The sequence below is a fragment of the Carcharodon carcharias genome (genome assembly GCF_017639515.1).
Source record: "Carcharodon carcharias isolate sCarCar2 chromosome 40 unlocalized genomic scaffold, sCarCar2.pri SUPER_40_unloc_8, whole genome shotgun sequence".
Classification (NCBI taxonomy): Eukaryota; Metazoa; Chordata; class Chondrichthyes; order Lamniformes; family Lamnidae; genus Carcharodon; species Carcharodon carcharias.
The window spans coordinates 311,483-331,082 of NW_024470862.1; the positions used below are offsets into that span (position 1 = coordinate 311,483).

At 57.1% G+C, this 19,600-nt stretch overlaps 1 protein-coding gene across 1 annotated transcript in view; it reads right to left on the reverse strand.

Moving 5' to 3' along the window:
• Positions 1–7: 7 nt before the first annotated feature.
• Positions 8–19,600, reverse strand: part of LOC121275056 (adaptin ear-binding coat-associated protein 1-like) — a 34,762-nt gene continuing 15,169 nt past the window's right edge. The window contains exon 7 of the mRNA XM_041182447.1: positions 8–592. Within this exon, the coding sequence (XP_041038381.1) occupies positions 576–592 (17 nt within the window). The 3' untranslated portion in view covers positions 8–575. The remainder of the gene's footprint in view (positions 593–19,600) is intronic.

Below are 19,600 nucleotides of genomic sequence, written 5' to 3' on the forward strand. Positions count from 1 at the left end.
GGGGTGTTTTATATATAGAATAACAGATACCCGAGAGTGAGTTACAGACTGGAATCTAATCGAGGGGTTCAGGGTGTTTTATATATAGAATAACAGATACCCGGGAGTGAGTTACAGGCTGGAATCTAATCGATTGTTTTGGCTGTTACTGAGGCGGTGACAATTTGAACATGCGTGACTGCACTTTACACAGGGCGATCCATATATACACAGATTATATATTTACACACACACACACACACACACACACACACACACGCCTATTGACCATTCAAAGTGCCTAGGTGTCGGGTTAACACTGATAGGGGTTGAGTTTTAGGCTGGGGTTGATACGGGGGGGGCAAGAGATACTGGGGTCAAGAGATACTGGGGTCAAGAGATACTGGGGTCAAGAGATACTGGGGTCAAGAGATACAGGGGTCAAGAGATACTGGGGTCAAGAGATACTGGGGTCAAGAGATACTGGGGTCAAGAGATACTGGGGTCAAGAGATACTGGGGTCAAATGTCGAGCACCATGCAAAATCAGGCTGCATGCTTTTGTTTGAAACTGGACCCAGGCAGGTTGTGGGAAGGTTAGGTCAACGGGAGGACTGAAAGAGAAACAGAGAGAAGCAGGTTATAGAAACAGAACAGCCCCTGTAAAAGCATTAGTGTGTGTCAGAATTAACAGCAGAGAATCACCGCCGAGTGTGTCAGTAATTACAGGGAATCCCCGCGGAGTGTGTCTGTATTTACAGGGGATCCCCGGGGAGTGTGTCAGTATTTACAGGGTGTCCCCAGGGAGTGTGTCAATATTTACAGGGGGTCACCGGGGAGTGTGTCAGTATTTACAGGGGGGTCCCCGGGGAATGTGTCAGTATTTACAGGGGATCACCGGGGAGTGTGTCAGTATTTACAGGAGGTCCCCGGGGAGTGTGTCAGTATTTACAGGGGGGGCCGCGGGGAGTGTGTCAGTATTTACAGGGGGGTCCCCGGGAACTGTGTCAATGTTTACAGGGGGTACCCGGGGAGTGTGTCAGTATTTACAGGGGGGTCCCCGGGGGAGTGTGTCAGTATTTATAGGGGGAATACGCGGGGAGTGTGTCAGTATTTACAGGGGGGGGGGGGGTCCCCGGGGAGTGTGTCAGTATTTACAGGGGGTCCCCGGGCATGAGTCAGTATTTACAGGGGGGTCCCCGGGGAGTGTGTCAGTATTTACAGGGGGTCCCGGGGAGTGTGTCAGTATTTACAGGGGGTCCCCGGGGAGTGAGTCAGTATTTACAGGGGGTCCCCGGGGAGTGAGTCAGTATTTACAGGGGGTCCCCGGGGAGTGTGTCAGTATTTACAGGAGAGTCCCCGGGGAGTGTGTCAGTATTTACAGGGTGTCCCCGGGGAGTGTGTCAGTATTTACAGGGTGTCCCCGGGGAGTGTGTCAGTATTTACAGGGGGGGTCCCCGGGGAGTGTGTCAGTATTTACAGGGGATCCCCGGGGAGTGTGTCAGTATTTACAGGGGGTCCCCGGGGAGTGTGTCAGTATTTACAGGGTGTCCCCGGGGAGTGTGTCAGTATTTACAGGGGAGACCCTGGGGAGTGTGTCAGTATTTACAGGGGGTCCCCGGGGAGTGTGTCAGTATTTACAGGGGGGTCCCCGGGGAGTGTGTCAGTATTTACAGGGGTGTCCCCGGGGGAGTGTGTCAGTATTTACAGGGGGAATCCGGGGGGAGTGTGTCAGTATTTACAGGGGGGTGTCCCCGGGGAGTGTGTCAGTATTTACAGGGGTCCCCGGGGACTGTGTCAGTATTTACAGGGGGGTCTCCGGGGAGTGAGTCAGTATTTACAGTGGATCCCCAGGGAGTGTGTCAGTATTTACAGGGGGTCACCGGGGAGTGTGTCAGTATTTACAGGGGGGTCTCCGGGGAGTGTGTCAGCATTTATAGGGGGTGCCTGGCGAGTGGGTCAGTATTTATAAGGGATCCCTGGGGAGTGTGTCAGTATTTACTGGGGATCCCCGGGGAGTGTGTCAGTATTTACAGGGGGACCCCGGGGAGTGTGTCAGTATTTACAGGGGGATCCCCGGGTAGTGTATCAGTATTTACAGGGGTTCCCCGGGGAGTGTGTCAGTATTTACAGGGGGGTCCCCGGGGAATGTGTCAGTATTTACAGGGTGATCCCCGGGGAGTGTGTCAGTATTTACAGGCGAGTCCCTGGGGAGTGTGTCAGTATTTACAGGGGGTCCCCGGGGAGTGTGTCAGTATTTACAGGGGGTCCCCGGGGAGTGTTTCGGTATTTACAGGGGGTCCCCAGGTAGTGTGTCAGTATTTACAGGGGGAATCCCCGGGGAGTGTGTCAGTATTTACAGGGGGGGGTCCCCGGGGAGTGTGTCAGTATTTATAGGGGGTCCCCGGGGAGTGTGTCAGTATTTACAGGGGGTCACCACGGAGTGTGTCAGTATTTACAGGGGATCCCCGGGGAATGTGTCAGTGTTTACAGGATGTCACCGGGGAGTGTGTCAGTATTTACAGGTGGTCACCGGGGAGTGTGTCAGTATTTACAGGGGTGTCTCCGGGGAGTGTGTCAGCATTTATGGGGGGTCCCTGGGGAGTGTGTCAGTATTTATAGGAGATCCCTGGGGAGTGTGTCAGTATTTACAGGGTAGTCCCTGGGGAGTGTGTCAGTATTTACAGGGGGGTCCCCGGGGAGTGTGTCAGTATTTACAGGGGAGACCCTGGGGAGTGTGTCAGTATTTACAGGGGGTCCCCGGGGAATGAGTCAGTATTTACAGGGGGGTCCCCGGGGAGTGAGTCAGTATTTACAGGGGATCACCGGGGAGTGTGTCAGTATTTACAGGGGGGGTCCCCGGGGAGTGTGTCAGTATTTACAGGGTGTCCCCGGGGAGTGTGTCACTATTTACAGGGTGTCCCCGGGGAGTGTGTCACTATTTACAGGGTGTCCCCGGGGAGTGTGTCAGTATTTACAGGGGGTCCCCGGGGAGTGTGTCAGTATTTACAGGGGAGACCCTGGGGAGTGTGTCAGTATTTACAGGGGTGTCCCCGGGGGAGTGTGTCAGTATTAACAGGGAGAATCCGGGGGGAGTGTGTCAGTATTTACTGGGGGGGTTCCCCGGGGAGTGTGTCAGTATTTACAGGGGTCCCCGGGGAGTGTGTCAGTATTTACAGAGGGGTCCCCGGGGAGTGAGTCAGTATTTACCGGGGGTCCCCGGGGAGTGTGTCAGTATTTACAGGGGGTCCCCGGGGAGTGTGTCAGTATTTACAGGGGGTCACCGGGGAGTGTGTCAGTATTTACAGGGGGGTCTCCGGGGAGTGTGTCAGCATTTATAGGGGCTGCCTGGGGAGTGTGTCAGTATTTATAAGGGATCCCTGGGGAGTGTGTCAGTATTTACAGGGGAGTCCCTGGGGAGTGTGTCAGTATTTACAGGGGATCTCCGGGGAGTGTGTCAGTATTTACAGCGGGTCCCCGGGGAGTGTGTCAGTATTTACAGGGGGGTCCCCGGGGAGTGAGTCAGTATTTACAGGGGGATCCCCGGGGAGTGTGTCAGTATTTACAGGGGTTCCCCGGGGAGTGTGTCAGTATTTACAGGGGAGTCCCTGGGGAGTGTGTCAGTATTTACAGGGGGTCCCCGGGGAGTGTGTCAGTATTTACAGGGGGGTCCCCAGGGAGTGTGTCAGTATTTACAGGGGTGTCCCCGGGGGAGTGTGTCAGTATTTACAGGGGGAATCCGGGGGGAGTGTGTCAGTATTTACAGGGGGAGGTCCCCGGGGAGTGTGTCAGTATTTACAGGGGTCCCCGGGGAGTGTGTCAGTATTTACAGGGGGGTCTCCGGGGAGTGAGTCAGTATTTACAGGGGGTCCCCAGGGAGTGAGTCAGTATTTACAGAGGGTCCCCGGGGAGTGTGTCAGTATTTACAGGGGGTCCCCGGGGAGGGTGTCAGTATTTACAGGGGGTCACCGGGGAGTGTGTCAGTATTTACAGGGGGGTCTCTGGGGAGTGTGTCAGCATTTATAGGGGGTGCCTGGGGAGTGTGTCAGTATTTATAAGGGATCCCTGGGGAGTGTGTCAGTATTTACAGGGGGATCCCCGGGGAGTGTGTCAGTATTTACAGGGGTTCCCCGGGGAGTGTGTCAGTATTTACAGGGGGACCCCGGGGAGTGTGTCAGTATTTACAGGGGTGTCCCCGGGGGAGTGTGTCAGTATTTACAGGGGGAATCCGGGGGGAGTGTGTCAGTATTTACTGGGGGGGGTCCCCGGGGAGTGTGTCAGTATTTACAGGGGTCCCCGGGGAGTGTGTCAGTATTTACAGGGGGTCCCCGGGGAGTGTTGCAGTATTTACAGGGGGTCACCGGGGAGTGTGTCAGTATTTACAGGGGGGTCTCCGGGGAGTGTGTCAGCATTTATGGGGGGTCCCTGGGGAGTGTGTCAGTATTTATAGGAGATCCCTGGGGAGTGTGTCAGTATTTACAGGGTAGTCCCTGGGGAGTGTGTCAGTATTTACAGGGGGGTCCCCGGGGAGTGTGTCAGTATTTACAGGGGAGACCCTGGGGAGTGTGTCAGTATTTACAGGGGGTCCCCGGGGAATGAGTCAGTATTTACAGGGGGGTCCCCGGGGAGTGTGTAAGTATTTACAGGGGATCACCGGGGAGTGTGTCAGTATTTACAGGGGGGGTCCCCGGGGAGTGTGTCAGTATTTACAGGGTGTCCCCGGGGAGTGTGTCACTATTTACAGGGTGTCCCCGGGGAGTGTGTCACTATTTACAGGGTGTCCCCGGGGAGTGTGTCAGTATTTACAGGGGGTCCCCGGGGAGTGTGTCAGTATTTACAGGGGAGACCCTGGGGAGTGTGTCAGTATTTACAGGGGTGTCCCCGGGGGAGTGTGTCAGTATTTACAGGGAGAATCCGGGGGGAGTGTGTCAGTATTTACAGGGGGGGTTCCCCGGGGAGTGTGTCAGTATTTACAGGGGTCCCCGGGGAGTGTGTCAGTATTTACAGGGGGTCACCGGGGAGTGTGTCAGTATTTACAGGGGGGTCTCCGGGGAGTGTGTCAGCATTTATAGGGGCTGCCTGGGGAGTGTGTCAGTATTTATAAGGGATCCCTGGGGAGTGTGTCAGTATTTACAGGGGAGTCCCTGGGGAGTGTGTCAGTATTTACAGGGGATCTCCGGGGAGTGTGTCAGTATTTACAGCGGGTCCCCGGGGTGTGTGTCAGTATTTACAGGGGGGTCCCCGGGGAGTGAGTCAGTATTTACAGGGGGATCCCCGGGGAGTGTGTCAGTATTTACAGGGGTTCCCCGGGGAGTGTGTCAGTATTTACAGGGGAGTCCCTGGGGAGTGTGTCAGTATTTACAGGGGGTCCCCGGGGAGTGTGTCAGTATTTACAGGGGGGTCCCCAGGGAGTGTGTCAGTATTTACAGGGGTGTCCCCGGGGGAGTGTGTCAGTATTTACAGGGGGAATCCGGGGGGAGTGTGTCAGTATTTACAGGGGGGGGTCCCCGGGGAGTGTGTCAGTATTTACAGGGGTCCCCGGGGAGTGTGTCAGTATTTACAGGGGGGTCTCCGGGGAGTGAGTCAGTATTTACAGGGGGTCCCCAGGGAGTGAGTCAGTATTTACAGAGGGTCCCCGGGGAGTGTGTCAGTATTTACAGGGGGTCCCCGGGGAGGGTGTCAGTATTTACAGGGGGTCACCGGGGAGTGTGTCAGTATTTACAGGGGGGTCTCTGGGGAGTGTGTCAGCATTTATAGGGGGTGCCTGGGGAGTGTGTCAGTATTGATAAGGGATCCCTGGGGAGTGTGTCAGGATTTACAGGGGGATCCCCGGGGAGTGTGTCAGTATTTACAGGGGTTCCCCGGGGAGTGTGTCAGTATTTACAGGGGGACCCCGGGGAGTGTGTCAGTATTTACAGGGGTGTCCCCGGGGGAGTGTGTCAGTATTTACAGGGGGAATCCGGGGGGAGTGTGTCAGTATTTACTGGGGGGGGTCCCCGGGGAGTGTGTCAGTATTTACAGGGGTCCCCGGGGAGTGTGTCAGTATTTACAGGGGGTCCCCGGGGAGTGTGTCAGTATTTACAGGGGGTCACCGGGGAGTGTGTCAGTATTTACAGGGGGGTCTCCGGGGAGTGTGTCAGTATTTACAGGGGGTCCCTGGGGAGTGTGTCAGTATTTACAAGGGGTCCCTGGGGAGTGTGTCAGTATTTACAGGGGAGTCCCTGGGGAGTGTGTCAGTATTTACAGGGGGATCCCCGGGGAGTGTGTCAGTATTTACAGCGGGTCCCCGGGGAGTGTGTCAGTATTTACAGGGGGTCCCCGGGGAGTGTGTCAGTATTTACAGGGGGATCCCCGGGGAGTGTGTCAGTATTTACAGGGGGTCCCCGGGGAGTGTGTCAGTATTTACAGGGGGTCCCCTGGGGAGTGTGTCAGTATTTACAGGGGGTCCCCAGGGAGTGTGTCAGTATTTACAGGGGTGTCCCCGGGGAGTGTGTCAGTATTTACAGGGGGTTCTCGGGGAGTGTGTCAGTATTTACAGGGGGGTCCCCGGGGAGTGTGTCAGTATTTACAGGGGGTCCCCGGGGAGTGTGTCAGTATTTACAGGGGGTCCCCGGGGAGTGTGTCAGTATTTACAGGGGTCCCCGGGGAGTGTGTCAGTATTTACAGGGGGGTCTCCGGGGAGTGAGTCAGTATTTACAGGGGGTCCCCAGGGAGTGAGTCAGTATTTACAGAGGGTCCCCGGGGAGTGTGTCAGTATTTACAGGGGGTCCCCGGGGAGTGTGTCAGTATTTACAGGGGGTCACCGGGGAGTGTGTCAGTATTTACAGGGGGGTCTCTGGGGAGTGTGTCAGCATTTATAGGGGGTGCCTGGGGAGTGTGTCAGTATTTATAAGGGATCCCTGGGGAGTGTGTCAGTATTTACAGGGGGATCCCCGGGGAGTGTGTCAGTATTTACAGGGGTTCCCCGGGGAGTGTGTCAGTATTTACAGGGGGACCCCGGGGAGTGTGTCAGTATTTACAGGGGTGTCCCCGGGGGAGTGTGTCAGTATTTACAGGGGGAATCCGGGGGGTGTGTGTCAGTATTTACTGGGGGGGGTCCCCGGGGAGTGTGTCAGTATTTACAGGGGTCCCCGGGGAGAGTGTCAGTATTTACAGGGGGTCCCCGGGGAGTGTGTCAGTATTTACAGGGGGTCCCCGGGGAGTGTGTCAGTATTTACAGGGGGTCACCGGGGAGTGTGTCAGTATTTACAGGGGGGTCTCCGGGGAGTGTGTCAGCATTTATAGGGGGTGGCTGGGGAGTGTGTCAGTATTGATAAGGGATCCCTGGGGAGTGTGTCAGTATTTACAGGGGAGTCCCTGGGGAGTGTGTCAGTATTTACAGGGGATCCCCGGGGAGTGTGTCAGTATTTACAGCGGGTCCCCGGGGAACGTGTCAGTATTTACAGGGGGACCCCGGGGAGTGTGTCAGTATTTATAGGTGGATCCCCGGGGAGTGTGTCAATATTTACAGGGGTTCCCCGGGGAGTGTGTCAGTATTTACAGGGGGTCCGCGGGGAGTGTGTCAGTATTTACAGGCGGGTCCCCAGGGAGTGTGTCAGTATTTACAGGGGTGTCCCCGGGGGAGTGTGTCAGTATTTACAGGGGGTCACCGGGGAGTGTGTCAGTATTTACAGGGGGTCCCCGGGGAGTGTGTCAGTATTTACAGGGGTCCCCGGGGAGTGTGTCAGTATTTACAGGGGGGTCCCCGGGGAGTGTGTCAGTATTTACAGGGGGTCCCCGGGGAGTGTGTCAGTATTTACAGGGGGTCCCCGGGGAGTGTGTCAGTATTTACAGGGGGTCCCCGGGGAGTGTGTCAGTATTTACAGGGGGTCCCCGGGGAGTGTGTCAGTATTTACAGGGGGTCCCGGGGAGTGTGTCAGTATTTACAGGGGTGTCCCCGGGGAGTGTGTCAGTATTTACAGGGGGTCCCGGGGGAGTGTGTCAGTATTTACAGGGGGTCCCCGGGGAGTGTGTCAGTATTTACAGGGGTCCCCGGGGAGTGTGTCAGTATTTACAGGGGGGTCCCCGGGGAGTGTGTCAGTATTTACAGGGGGTCCCCGGGGAGTGTGTCAGTATTTACAGGGGGTCCCCGGGGAGTGTGTCAGTATTTACAGGGGGTCCCCGGGGAGTGTGTCAGTATTTACAGGGGGTCACCGGGGAGTGTGTCAGTATTTACAGGGGGGTTCCTGGGGAGTGTGTCAGTATTTATAGGGGGGGCCCTGGGGAGTGTGTCAGTATTTACAGGGATCCCTGGGGAGTGTGTCAGTATTTACAGGGGGATCCCCGGGGAGTGTGTCAGTATTTACAGGGGTTCCCCGGGGAGTGTGTCAGTATTTACAGGGGGTCCCCGGGGAGTGTGTCAGTATTTACAGGGGTGTCCCCGGGGAGTGTGTCAGTATTTACAGGGGGAATCCGGGGGAGTGTGTCAGTATTTACAGGGGGGGTCCCCGGGGAGTGTGTCAGTATTTACAGGGGTCCCCGGGGAGTGTGTCAGTATTTACAGGGGGTCCCCGGGGAGTGTGTCAGTATTTACAGGGGGTCCCCGGGGAGTGTGTCAGTATTTACAGGGGGTCACCGGGGAGTGTGTCAGTATTTACAGGGGGGTCTCCGGGGAGTGTGTCAGCATTTATAGGGGGTGGCTGGGGAGTGTGTCAGTATTGATAAGGGATCCCTGGGGAGTGTGTCAGTATTTACAGGGGAGTCCCTGGGGAGTGTGTCAGTATTTACAGGGGATCCCCGGGGAGTGTGTCAGTATTTACAGCGGGTCCCCGGGGAATGTGTCAGTATTTACAGGGGGACCCCGGGGAGTGTGTCAGTATTTATAGGTGGATCCCCGGGGAGTGTGTCAATATTTACAGGGGTTCCCCGGGGAGTGTGTCAGTATTTACAGGGGGTCCGCGGGGAGTGTGTCAGTATTTACAGGCGGGTCCCCAGGGAGTGTGTCAGTATTTACAGGGGTGTCCCCGGGGAGTGTGTCAGTATTTACAGGGGGAATCCGGGGGGAATGTGTCAGTATTTACAGGGGGGGGTCCCCGGGGAGTGTGTCAGTATTTACAGGGGTCCCCAGGGAGTGTGTCAGTATTTACAGGGGGTCCCGGGTCGTGTGTCAGTATTTACATTGTGTATCCGGGAAGTGTGTCCTTATTTACAGGGGGTCCCAGGGGAGTGTGTCAGTATTTACAGGGTGTCCCTGGGGAGTGTGTCAGTATTTACAGGGGGTGTCCTGGGAGTGTGTCAGTATTTACAGGGGCTCCCCGGGGAGTGTGTCAGTATTTACAGGGGGGACCCGGGGAGTGTGTCAGTATTTACAGGGGGTACCCGGGGAGTGTGTCAGTATTTACAGGGGTCCCGGGAGTGTGTCAGTATTTACAGGGGTTCCCTGGGGAGTGTGTCAGTATTTACAGGGGGGTCCCCGGGGAGTGTGTCAGTATTTACAGGGGGTCCCCGGGGAGTGTGTCAGTATTTACAGGGTGTCCTTGGGGTGTGTGTCAGTATTTACAGGGGTCCCCGGGGAGTGTGTCAGTATTTACAGGGGGGTCCCCGGGGAGTGTGTCAGTATTTACAGGGGTCCCCGGGGAGTGTGTCAGTATTTACAGGGGGTCCCCGGGGAGTGTGTCAGTATTTACAGGGGGGTCCCCGGGGAGTGTGTCAGTATTTACAGGGGGTCCCCGGGGAGTGTGTCAGTATTTACAGGGGGTCCCCGGGGAGTGTGTCAGTATTTACAGGGGGTCCCCGGGGAGTGTGTCAGTATTTACAGGGGGTCCCCGGGGAGTGTGTCAGTATTTACAGGGGGTCCCCGGGGAGTGTGTCAGTATTTACAGGGGGGTCTCCGGGGAGTGTGTCAGTATTTACAGGGGGTCCCTGGGGAGTGTGTCAGTATTTACAGGGGATCCGCGGGGATTGTGTCAGTATTTACAGGGGGTTCCCCGGGGAGTGTGTCAGTATTTACAGGGGTTCCCCGGGGAGTGTGTCAGTATTTACAGGGGGTCCCCGGGGAGTGTGTCAGTATTTACAGGGGGTCCCGGGGAGTGTGTCAGTATTTACAGGGGGCCCCCGGGGAGTGTGTCAGTATTTACAGGGGGTCCCCGGGGAGTGTGTCAGTATTTACAGGGGGTCCCCGGGGAGTGTGTCAGTATTTACAGGGGGTCCCCGGGGAGTGTGTCAGTATTTACAGGGGGTCCCCGGGGAGTGTGTCAGTATTTACAGGGGGTCCCCGGGGAGTGTGTCAGTATTTACAGGGGGTCCCCGGGGAGTGTGTCAGTATTTACAGGGGGTCCCCGGGGAGTGTGTCAGTATTTACAGGGGGTCCCCGGGGAGTGTGTCAGTATTTACAGGGGGTCCCGGGGGAGTGTGTCAGTATTTACAGTGGGAATCCCTGGGGAGTGTGTCAGTATTTACAGGGGGTCCCCGGGGAGTGTGTCAGTATTTACAGGGGGTCCCCGGGGAGTGTGTCAGTATTTACAGGGGGTCCCCGGGGAGTGTGTCAGTATTTACAGGGGGTCCCCGGGGAGTGTGTCAGTATTTACAGGGGGTCCCCGGGGAGTGTGTCAGTATTTACAGGGGGATCCCGGGGGAGTGTGTCAGTATTTACAGGGGGGTCCCCGGGGAGTGTGTCAGTATTTACAGGGGGTCCCCGGGGAGTGTGTCAGTATTTACAGGGGGGTCCCCTAGGAGTGTGTCAGTATTTACAGGGGGTCCCCGGGGAGTGTGTCAGTATTTACAGGGGGTCCCCGGGGAGTGTGTCAGTATTTACAGGGGGTCCCCGGGGAGTGTGTCAGTATTTACAGGGGTGTCCCCGGGGAGTGTGTCAGTATTTACAGGGGATCCCTGGGGAGTGTGTCAGTATTTACATCGGTGACACGGGGAGTGTGTCAGTATTTACAGGGGGTCCCTGGGAGTGTGTCAGTATTTACAGGGTGTCCCCGGGGAGTGTGTCAGTATTTACAGGGGGTCCCCGGGGAGTGTGTCAGTATTTACAGGGGGGTCCCCGGGGAGTGTGTCAGTATTTACAGGGGGGTCCCCGGGGAGTGTGTCAGTATTTACAGGGGGGTCCCCGGGGAGTGTGTCAGTATTTACAGGGGTCTCCCCGGGGAGTGTGTCAGTATTTACAGGGGGTCCCCGGGGAGTGTGTCAGTATTTACAGGGGGTCCCCGGGGAGTGTGTCAGTATTTACAGGGGTTCCCCGGGGAGTGTGTCAGTATTTACAGGGGGTCACCGGGGAGTGTGTCAGTATTTACAGGGGGTCTCCGGGGAGTGTGTCAGTATTTACAGGTGGTCCTGGGGAGTGTGTCAGTATTTACAGGGGATCCCTGGGGAGTGTGTCAGTATTTACAGGGGGTCCCCGGGGAGTGTGTCAGTATTTACAGGGGGTCCCCGGGGAGTGTGTCAGTATTTACAGGGGGTCCCCGGGGAGTGTGTCAGTATTTACAGGGGGTCCCCGGGGAGTGTGTCAGTATTTACAGGGGGTCCCCGGGGAGTGTGTCAGTATTTACAGGGGGTCCCCGGGGAGTGTGTCAGTATTTACAGGGGGGTCCCCGGGGAGTGTGTCAGTATTTACAGGGGGTCCCGGGGAGTGTGTCAGTATTTACAGGGGGGTCCCCGGGGAGTGTGTCAGTATTTACAGGGGGTCCCCGGGGAGTGTGTCAGTATTTACAGGGGGTCCCCGGGGAGTGTGTCAGTATTTACAGGGGGTCCCCGGGGAGTGTGTCAGTATTTACAGGGGGTCCCCGGGGAGTGTGTCAGTATTTACAGGGGGTCCCGGGGAGTGTGTCAGTATTTACAGGGAGTCACCGGGGAGTGTGTCAGTATTTACAGGGGTCCCCGGGGAGTGTGTCAGTATTTACAGGGGGATCCCGGGGAGTGTGTCAGTATTTACAGGGGGTCCCCGGGAGTGTGTCAGTATTTACAGGGGGTCCCCGGGGAGTGTGTCAGTATTTACAGGGGGTCCCCGGGGAGTGTGTCAGTATTTACAGGGGGTCCCCGGGGAGTGTGTCAGTATTTACAGGGGGTCCCCGGGGAGTGTGTCAGTATTTACAGGGGGTCCCCGGGGAGTGTGTCAGTATTTACAGGGGGTCCCCGGGGAGTGTGTCAGTATTTACAGGGGGTCCCCGGGGAGTGTGTCAGTATTTACAGGGGGTCCCCGGGGAGTGTGTCAGTATTTACAGGGGGTCCCCGGGGAGTGTGTCAGTATTTACAGGGGGTCCCCGGGGAGTGTGTCAGTATTTACAGGGGGGTCCCCGGGGAGTGTGTCAGTATTTACAGGGGATCCCCGGGGAGTGTGTCAGTATTTACAGGGGTGTCCCCGGGGAGTGTGTCAGTATTTACAGGGGGATCACCAGGTAGTGTGTCAGTATTTACAGGGGGTCCCCGGGGAGTGTGTCAGTATTTACAGGGGGTCCCCGGGGAGTGTGTCAGTATTTACAGGGGGGTCCCCGGGGAGTGTGTCAGTATTTACAGGGGGTCCCCGGGGAGTGTGTCAGTATTTACAGGGGGTCCCGGGGAGTGTGTCAGTATTTACAGGGGGTCCCCGGGGAGTGTGTCAGTATTTACAGGGGGTCCCCGGGGAGTGTGTCAGTATTTACAGGGGGTCCCCGGGGAGTGTGTCAGTATTTACAGGGGGGTCCCCGGGGAGTGTGTCAGTATTTACAGGGGGTCCCCGGGGAGTGTGTCAGTATTTACAGGGGGTCCCCGGGGAGTGTGTCAGTATTTACAGGGGGTCCCGGGGAGTGTGTCAGTATTTACAGGGGGATCCCCGGGGAGTGTGTCAGTATTTACAGGGGGTCCCGGGGAGTGTGTCAGTATTTACAGGGGGTCCCCGGGGAGTGTGTCAGTATTTACAGGGGGTCCCGGGGAGTGTGTCAGTATTTACAGGGGGTCCCCGGGGAGTGTGTCAGTATTTACAGGGGGTCCCCGGGGAGTGTGTCAGTATTTACAGGGGGTCCCCGGGGAGTGTGTCAGTATTTACAGGGGGTCCCCGGGGAGTGTGTCAGTATTTACAGGGGGTCCCCGGGGAGTGTGTCAGTATTTACAGGGGGTCCCCGGGGAGTGTGTCAGTATTTACAGGGGGTCCCCGGGGAGTGTGTCAGTATTTACAGGGGTTCACGGGGAGTGTGTCAGTATTTACAGGGGGTCCCCGGGGAGTTTATCAGTATTTACAGGGGGTCCCGGGGAGTGTGTCAGTATTTACAGGGGGGTCCCCGGGGAGTGTGTCAGTATTTACAGGGGGTCCCCGGGGAGTGTGTCAGTATTTACAGGGGATCCCGGGGAGTGTGTCAGTATTTACAGGGGGTCCCCGGGGAGTGTGTCAGTATTTACAGGGGGTCCCCGGGGAGTGTGTCAGTATTTACAGGGGGTCCCCGGGGAGTGTGTCAGTATTTACAGGGGGTCCCCGGGGAGTGTGTCAGTATTTACAGGGGGTCCCCGGGGAGTGTGTCAGTATTTACAGGGGGTCCCCGGGGAGTGTGTCAGTATTTACAGGGGGGTCCCCGGGGAGTGTGTCAGTATTTACAGGGGGTCCCCGGGGAGTGTGTCAGTATTTACAGGGGGTCCCCGGGGAGTGTGTCAGTATTTACAGGGGGTCCCGGGGAGTGTGTCAGTATTTACAGGGGGTCCCCGGGGAGTGTGTCAGTATTTACAGGGGTCCCCGGGGAGTGTGTCAGTATTTACAGGGGGTCCCCGGGGAGTGTGTCAGTATTTACAGGGGGTCCCCGGGGAGTGTGTCAGTATTTACAGGGGGTCCCCGGGGAGTGTGTCAGTATTTACAGGGGGTCCCCGGGGAGTGTGTCAGTATTTACAGGGGTCCCCGGGGAGTGTGTCAGTATTTACAGGGGGTCCCCGGGGAGTGTGTCAGTATTTACAGGGGGTCCCCGGGGAGTGTGTCAGTATTTACAGGGGGTCCCCGGGGAGTGTGTCAGTATTTACAGGGGGTCCCCGGGGAGTGTGTCAGTATTTACAGGGGGGTCCCCGGGGAGTGTGTCAGTATTTACAGGGGATCCCCGGGGAGTGTGTCAGTATTTACAGGGGGGTCCCCGGGGAGTGTGTCAGTATTTACAGGGGTCCCCGGGGAGTGTGTCAGTATTTACAGGGGGTCCCCGGGGAGTGTGTCAGTATTTACAGGGGGGTCCCGGGGAGTGTGTCAGTATTTACAGGGGGTCCCCGGGGAGTGTGTCAGTATTTACAGGGGGGTCCTCGGGGAGTGTGTCAGTATTTACAGGGGGTCCCAGGGGAGTGTGTCAGTATTTACAGGGGGGTCCCCGGGGAGTGTGTCAGTATTTACAGGGGGTTCCCGGGGAGTGTGTCAGTATTTACAGGGGGTCCCCGGGGAGTGTGTCAGTATTTACAGGGGGTCCCCGGGGAGTGTGTCAGTATTTACAGGGGGTCCCCGGGGAGTGTGTCAGTATTTACAGGGGGTCACCGGGGAGTGTGTCAGTATTTACAGGGGGTCCCCGGGGAGTGTGTCAGTATTTACAGGGGGGTCCCGGGGAGTGTGTCAGTATTTACAGGGGGTCCCGGGGAGTGTGTCAGTATTTACAGGGGGTCCCCGGGGAGTGTGTCAGTATTTACAGGGGGTCCCCGGGGAGTGTGTCAGTATTTACAGGGGGTCCCCGGGGAGTGTGTCAGTATTTACAGGGGGTCCCCGGGGAGTGTGTCAGTATTTACAGGGGGTCCCCGGGGAGTGTGTCAGTATTTACAGGGGGTCCCCGGGGAGTGTGTCAGTATTTACAGGGGGTCCCGGGGAGTGTGTCAGTATTTACAGGGGGTCCCGGGGAGTGTGTCAGTATTTACAGGGGGTCCCCGGGGAGTGTGTCAGTATTTACAGGGGGTCCCCGGGGAGTGTGTCAGTATTTACAGGGGGGTCCCCGGGGAGTGTGTCAGTATTTACAGGGGGATCCCCGGGGAGTGTGTCAGTATTTACAGGGGGTCCCCGGGGAGTGTGTCAGTATTTACAGGGGGTCCCCGGGGAGTGTGTCAGTATTTACAGGGGGTCCCCGGGGAGTGTGTCAGTATTTACAGGGGGGTCCCCGGGGAGTGTGTCAGTATTTACAGGGGGTCCCCGGGGAGTGTGTCAGTATTTACAGGGGGATCCCCGGGGAGTGTGTCAGTATTTACAGGGGGTCCCCGGGGAGTGTGTCAGTATTTACAGGGGTCCCCGGGGAGTGTGTCAGTATTTACAGGGGTTCCCCGGGGAGTGTGTCAGTATTTACAGGGGGTCCCCGGGAGTGTGTCAGTATTTACAGGGGGTCCCCGGGGAGTGTGTCAGTATTTACAGGGGGTCCCCGGGGAGTGTGTCAGTATTTACAGGGGGTCCAGGGGAGTGTGTCAGTATTTACAGGGGGTCCCCGGGGAGTGTGTCAGTATTTACAGGGGGTCCCCGGGGAGTGTGTCAGTATTTACAGGGGTTCCCCGGGGAGTGTGTCAGTATTTACAGGGGGTCCCCGGGGAGTGTGTCAGTATTTACAGGGGGTCCCCGGGGAGTGTGTCAGTATTTACAGGGGGGTCCCCGGGGAGTGTGTCAGTATTTACAGGGGGTCCCCGGGGAGTGTGTCAGTATTTACAGGGGGTCCCCGGGGAGTGTGTCAGTATTTACAGGGGGTCCCCGGGGAGTGTGTCAGTATTTACAGGGGGTCCCCGGGGAGTGTGTCAGTATTTACAGGGGGTCCCCGGGGAGTGTGTCAGTATTTACAGGGGGTCCCCGGGGAGTGTGTCAGTATTTACAGGGGGTCCCCGGGGAGTGTGTCAGTATTTACAGGGGGTCCCCGGGGAGTGTGTCAGTATTTACAGGGGGTCCCCGGGGAGTGTGTCAGTATTTACAGGGGGTCCCCGGGGAGTGTGTCAGTATTTACAGGGGGTCCCCGGGGAGTGTGTCAGTATTTACAGGGGGTCCCCGGGGAGTGTGTCAGTATTTACAGGGGGTCCCGGGGGAGTGTGTCAGTATTTACAGGGGGTCCCCGGGGAGTGTGTCAGTATTTACAGGGGGTCCCCGGGGAGTGTGTCAGTATTTACAGGGGGTCCCCGGGGAGTGTGTCAGTATTTACAGACGGTTCCCCGGGGAGTGTGTCAGTATTTACAGGGGGTCCCCGGGGAGTGTGTCAGTATTTACAGGGGGATCCGGGGGAGTGTGTCAGTATTTACAGGGGGGGTCCCCGGGAGTGTGTCAGTATTTACAGGGGTCCCCGGGAGTGCGTTCAGTATTTACAGGGGAACCCGGGGAGTGAGTCAGTATTTACAGGGGGTCCCCGGGGAGTGTGTCAGTATTTACAGGGGGCCCCGGGGAGTGTGTCAGTATTCCCCGGGGAGTGTGTCAGTATTTACAGGGGGTCACCGGGGAGTGTGTCAGTATTTACAGGGGGGTCTCCGGGGAGTGTGTCAGCATTTATAGGGGTTGGCTGGGGAGTGTGTCAGTATTTATAAGGGATCCCTGGGGAGTGTGTCAGTATTTACAGGGGAGTCCCTGGGGAGTGTGTCAGTATTTACAGGGGATCCCCGGGGAGTGTGTCAGTATTTACAGGGGGTCCCCGGGGAGTGTGTCAGTATTTACAGGGGGACCCTGGGGAGTGTGTCAGTATTTACAGGGGTGTCCCCGGGGGAGTGTGTCAATATTTACTGGGGGAATCCGGGGGGAGTGTGTCAGTATTTACTGGGGGGGGTCCCCGGGGAGTGTGTCAGTATTTACAGGGGTCCCCGGGGAGTGTGTCAGTATTTACAGGGGGTCCCCGGGGAGTGAGTCAGTATTTACAGGGTGTCCCCGGGGAGTGTGTCAGTATTTACAGGGGGTCCCCGGGGAGTGTGTCAGTATTTACAGGGGGTCACCGGGGAGTGTGTCAGTATTTACAGGGGGGTCTCCGGGGAGTGTGTCAGCATTTATAGGGGGTGGCTGGGGAGCGTGTCAGTATTTATAAGGGATCCCTGGGGAGTGTGTCAGTATTTACAGGGGAGTCCCTGGGGAGTGTGTCAGTATTTACAGGGGATCCCCGGGGAGTGTGTCAGTATTTACAGCGGGTCCCCGGGGAATGTGTCAGTATTTACAGGGGGACCCCGGGGAGTGTGTCAGTATTTACAGGGGGATCCCCGGGGAGTGTGTCAATATTTACAGGGGTTCCCCGGGGAGTGTGTCAGTATTTACAGGGGTGTCCCCGGGGAGTGAGTCAGTATTTACAGGGGTGTCCCCGGGGGAGTGTGTCAGTATTTACAGCGGGAATCCGGGGGGAATGTGTCAGTATTTACAGGGGGGGGTCCCCGGGGAGTGTGTCAGTATTTACAGGGGTCCCCGGGGAGTGTGTCAGTATTTACAGGGGGGTCTCCGGGGAGTGAGTCAGTATTTACAAGGGGTCCCCGGGGAGTGAGTCAGTATTTACAGAGGGTCCCCGGGGAGTGTGTCAGTATTTACAGGGGGTCCCCGGGGAGTGTGTCAGTACTTACAGGGGGTCACCGGGGAGTGTGTCAGTATTTACAGGGGGGTCTCCGGGGAGTGTGTCAGCTTTTATAGGGGGTGCCTGGGGAGTGTGTCAGTATTTATAAGGGATCCCTGGGGAGTGTGTCAGTATTTACAGGTGTTCCCTGGGGAGTGTGTCAGTATTTACAGGGGGGTCCCCGGGGAGGGAGTCAGTATTTACAGGGGTTCCCCGGGGAGTGTGTCAGTATTTACAGGGGGGTCTATGGGGAGTGTGTCAGTATTTACAGGGGGGTCCCCGGGGAGTGAGTCAGTATTTACAGGGGGATCCCCGGGGAGTGTGTCAGTATTTACAGGGGGTCCCCGGGGAGTGTGTCAGTACTTACAGGGGTTTCCCGGGGAGTGTGTCAGTATTTACAGGGGGAATCCCCGGGGAGTGTGTCAGTATTTACAGGGGTTCCCCGGGGAGTGTGTCTGTATTTACAGGGGGGTCACCGGGGAAGGTGTCAGTATTTACAGGGGTTCCCCGGGGAGTGTGTCTGTATTTACAGGGGGGTCCCCGGGGAGTGTGTCAGTATTTACAGGGGGTCCCCGGGGAGTGTGTCAGTACTTACAGGGGTTTCCCGGGGAGTGTGTCAGTATTTACAGGGGGAATCCCCGGGGAGTGTGTCAGTATTTACAGGGGTTCCCCGGGGAGTGTGTCTGTATTTACAGGGGGGTCACCGGGGAAGGTGTCAGTATTTACAGGGGTTCCCCGGGGAGTGTGTCTGTATTTACAGGGGGGTCCCCGGGGAGTGTGTCAGTATTTACAGGGGGGTGTCCCCAGGGGAGTGTGTCAGTATTTACAGGGGTTCCCGGGGAGCGTGTCTGTATTTACAGAGGGGTATCCGGGGAGTGTGTCAGTATTTACAGGGGATCCCCGGGGAGTGTGTCAGTATTTACAGGGGGGTCCCCGGGGAGTGTGTCAGTATTTACAGGGGGTCCCCGCCGAGTGTGTCAGTATTTACTGGGGGGTCCCTGGGGAGTGTGTCAGTATTTATAGGGGGTCCCCGGGGAGTGTGTCAGTATTTACAGGAGGGTCTCCGGGGAGTGTGTCAGTATTTACAGGGGATCCCCGGGGAGTGTGTCAGTATTTACAGGGGTTCCCCGGGGAGTGTGTCAGTATTTACAGGGAGGTCCCCGGGGAGTGTGCCAGTATTTACAGGGGGGTCCCCGGGGAGTGTGTCAGTATTTACAGGGGGATCTCCGGGGAGTGTGTCAGTATTTACAGGTGGGTCACGGGGAGTGTGTCAGTATTTACAGGGAGTCCCCGGGGAGTGTGTCAGTATTTACAGGGGGTCCCCGGGGAATGTGTCAGTATTTACAGGGGAGTCCCCGGGGAGGGTGTCAGTATTTACAGGGGATCACCGGGGAGTGTGTCAGTATTTACAGGGGGGTCCCCGGGGAATGTGTCAGTAATTACAGGGGATCACCGGGGAGTGTGTCAGTATTTACAGGGGGGTCCCCGGGGAATGTGTCAGTATTTACAGGGGGTCCCCGGGGAGTGTGTCAGTATTCACAGGGGGGTCCGCGGGGAGTGTGTCAGTATTTACAGGGGTTCCCCGGGGAGTGTGTCAGTATTTACAGGGGTCCCCGGGGAGTGTGTCAGTATTTACAGGGGATCACCGGGGAGTGTGTCTGTATTTACAGGGGTTCCCCGGGGAGTGTGTCTGTATTTACAGGGGGGTCCCCGGGGAGTGTGTCAGTATTTACAGGGGGTCCCTGGGGAGTGTGTCAGTATTTACAGGGGATCCCCGGGGAGTGTGTCAGTATTTACAGGGGGGTCCCCGGGGAGTGTGTCAGTATTTACAGGGGTTTCCCGGGGAGTGTGTCAGTATTTACAGGGGGGTCCCCGGGGAGTGTGTCAGTATTTACAGGGAAGTCCCCGGGGAGTGTGTATTTACAGGGAAGTCCCCGGGGAGTGTGTATTTACAGGGGGTCCCCGGGGAGTGTGTCAGTATTTACAGGGGTTCCCCGGGGAGTGTGTCTGTATTTACAGAGGGGTCCCCGGGGAGTGTGTCAGTATTTACAGGGGTTCCCCGGGGAGTGTGTCAGTATTTACAGGGGGGTCCCCGGGGAGTGTGCCAGTATTTAGAGGGGGGGGTCCCCGGGGAGTGTGTCAGTATTTACAGGGGGGTCCCCGGGGAGTGTGTCG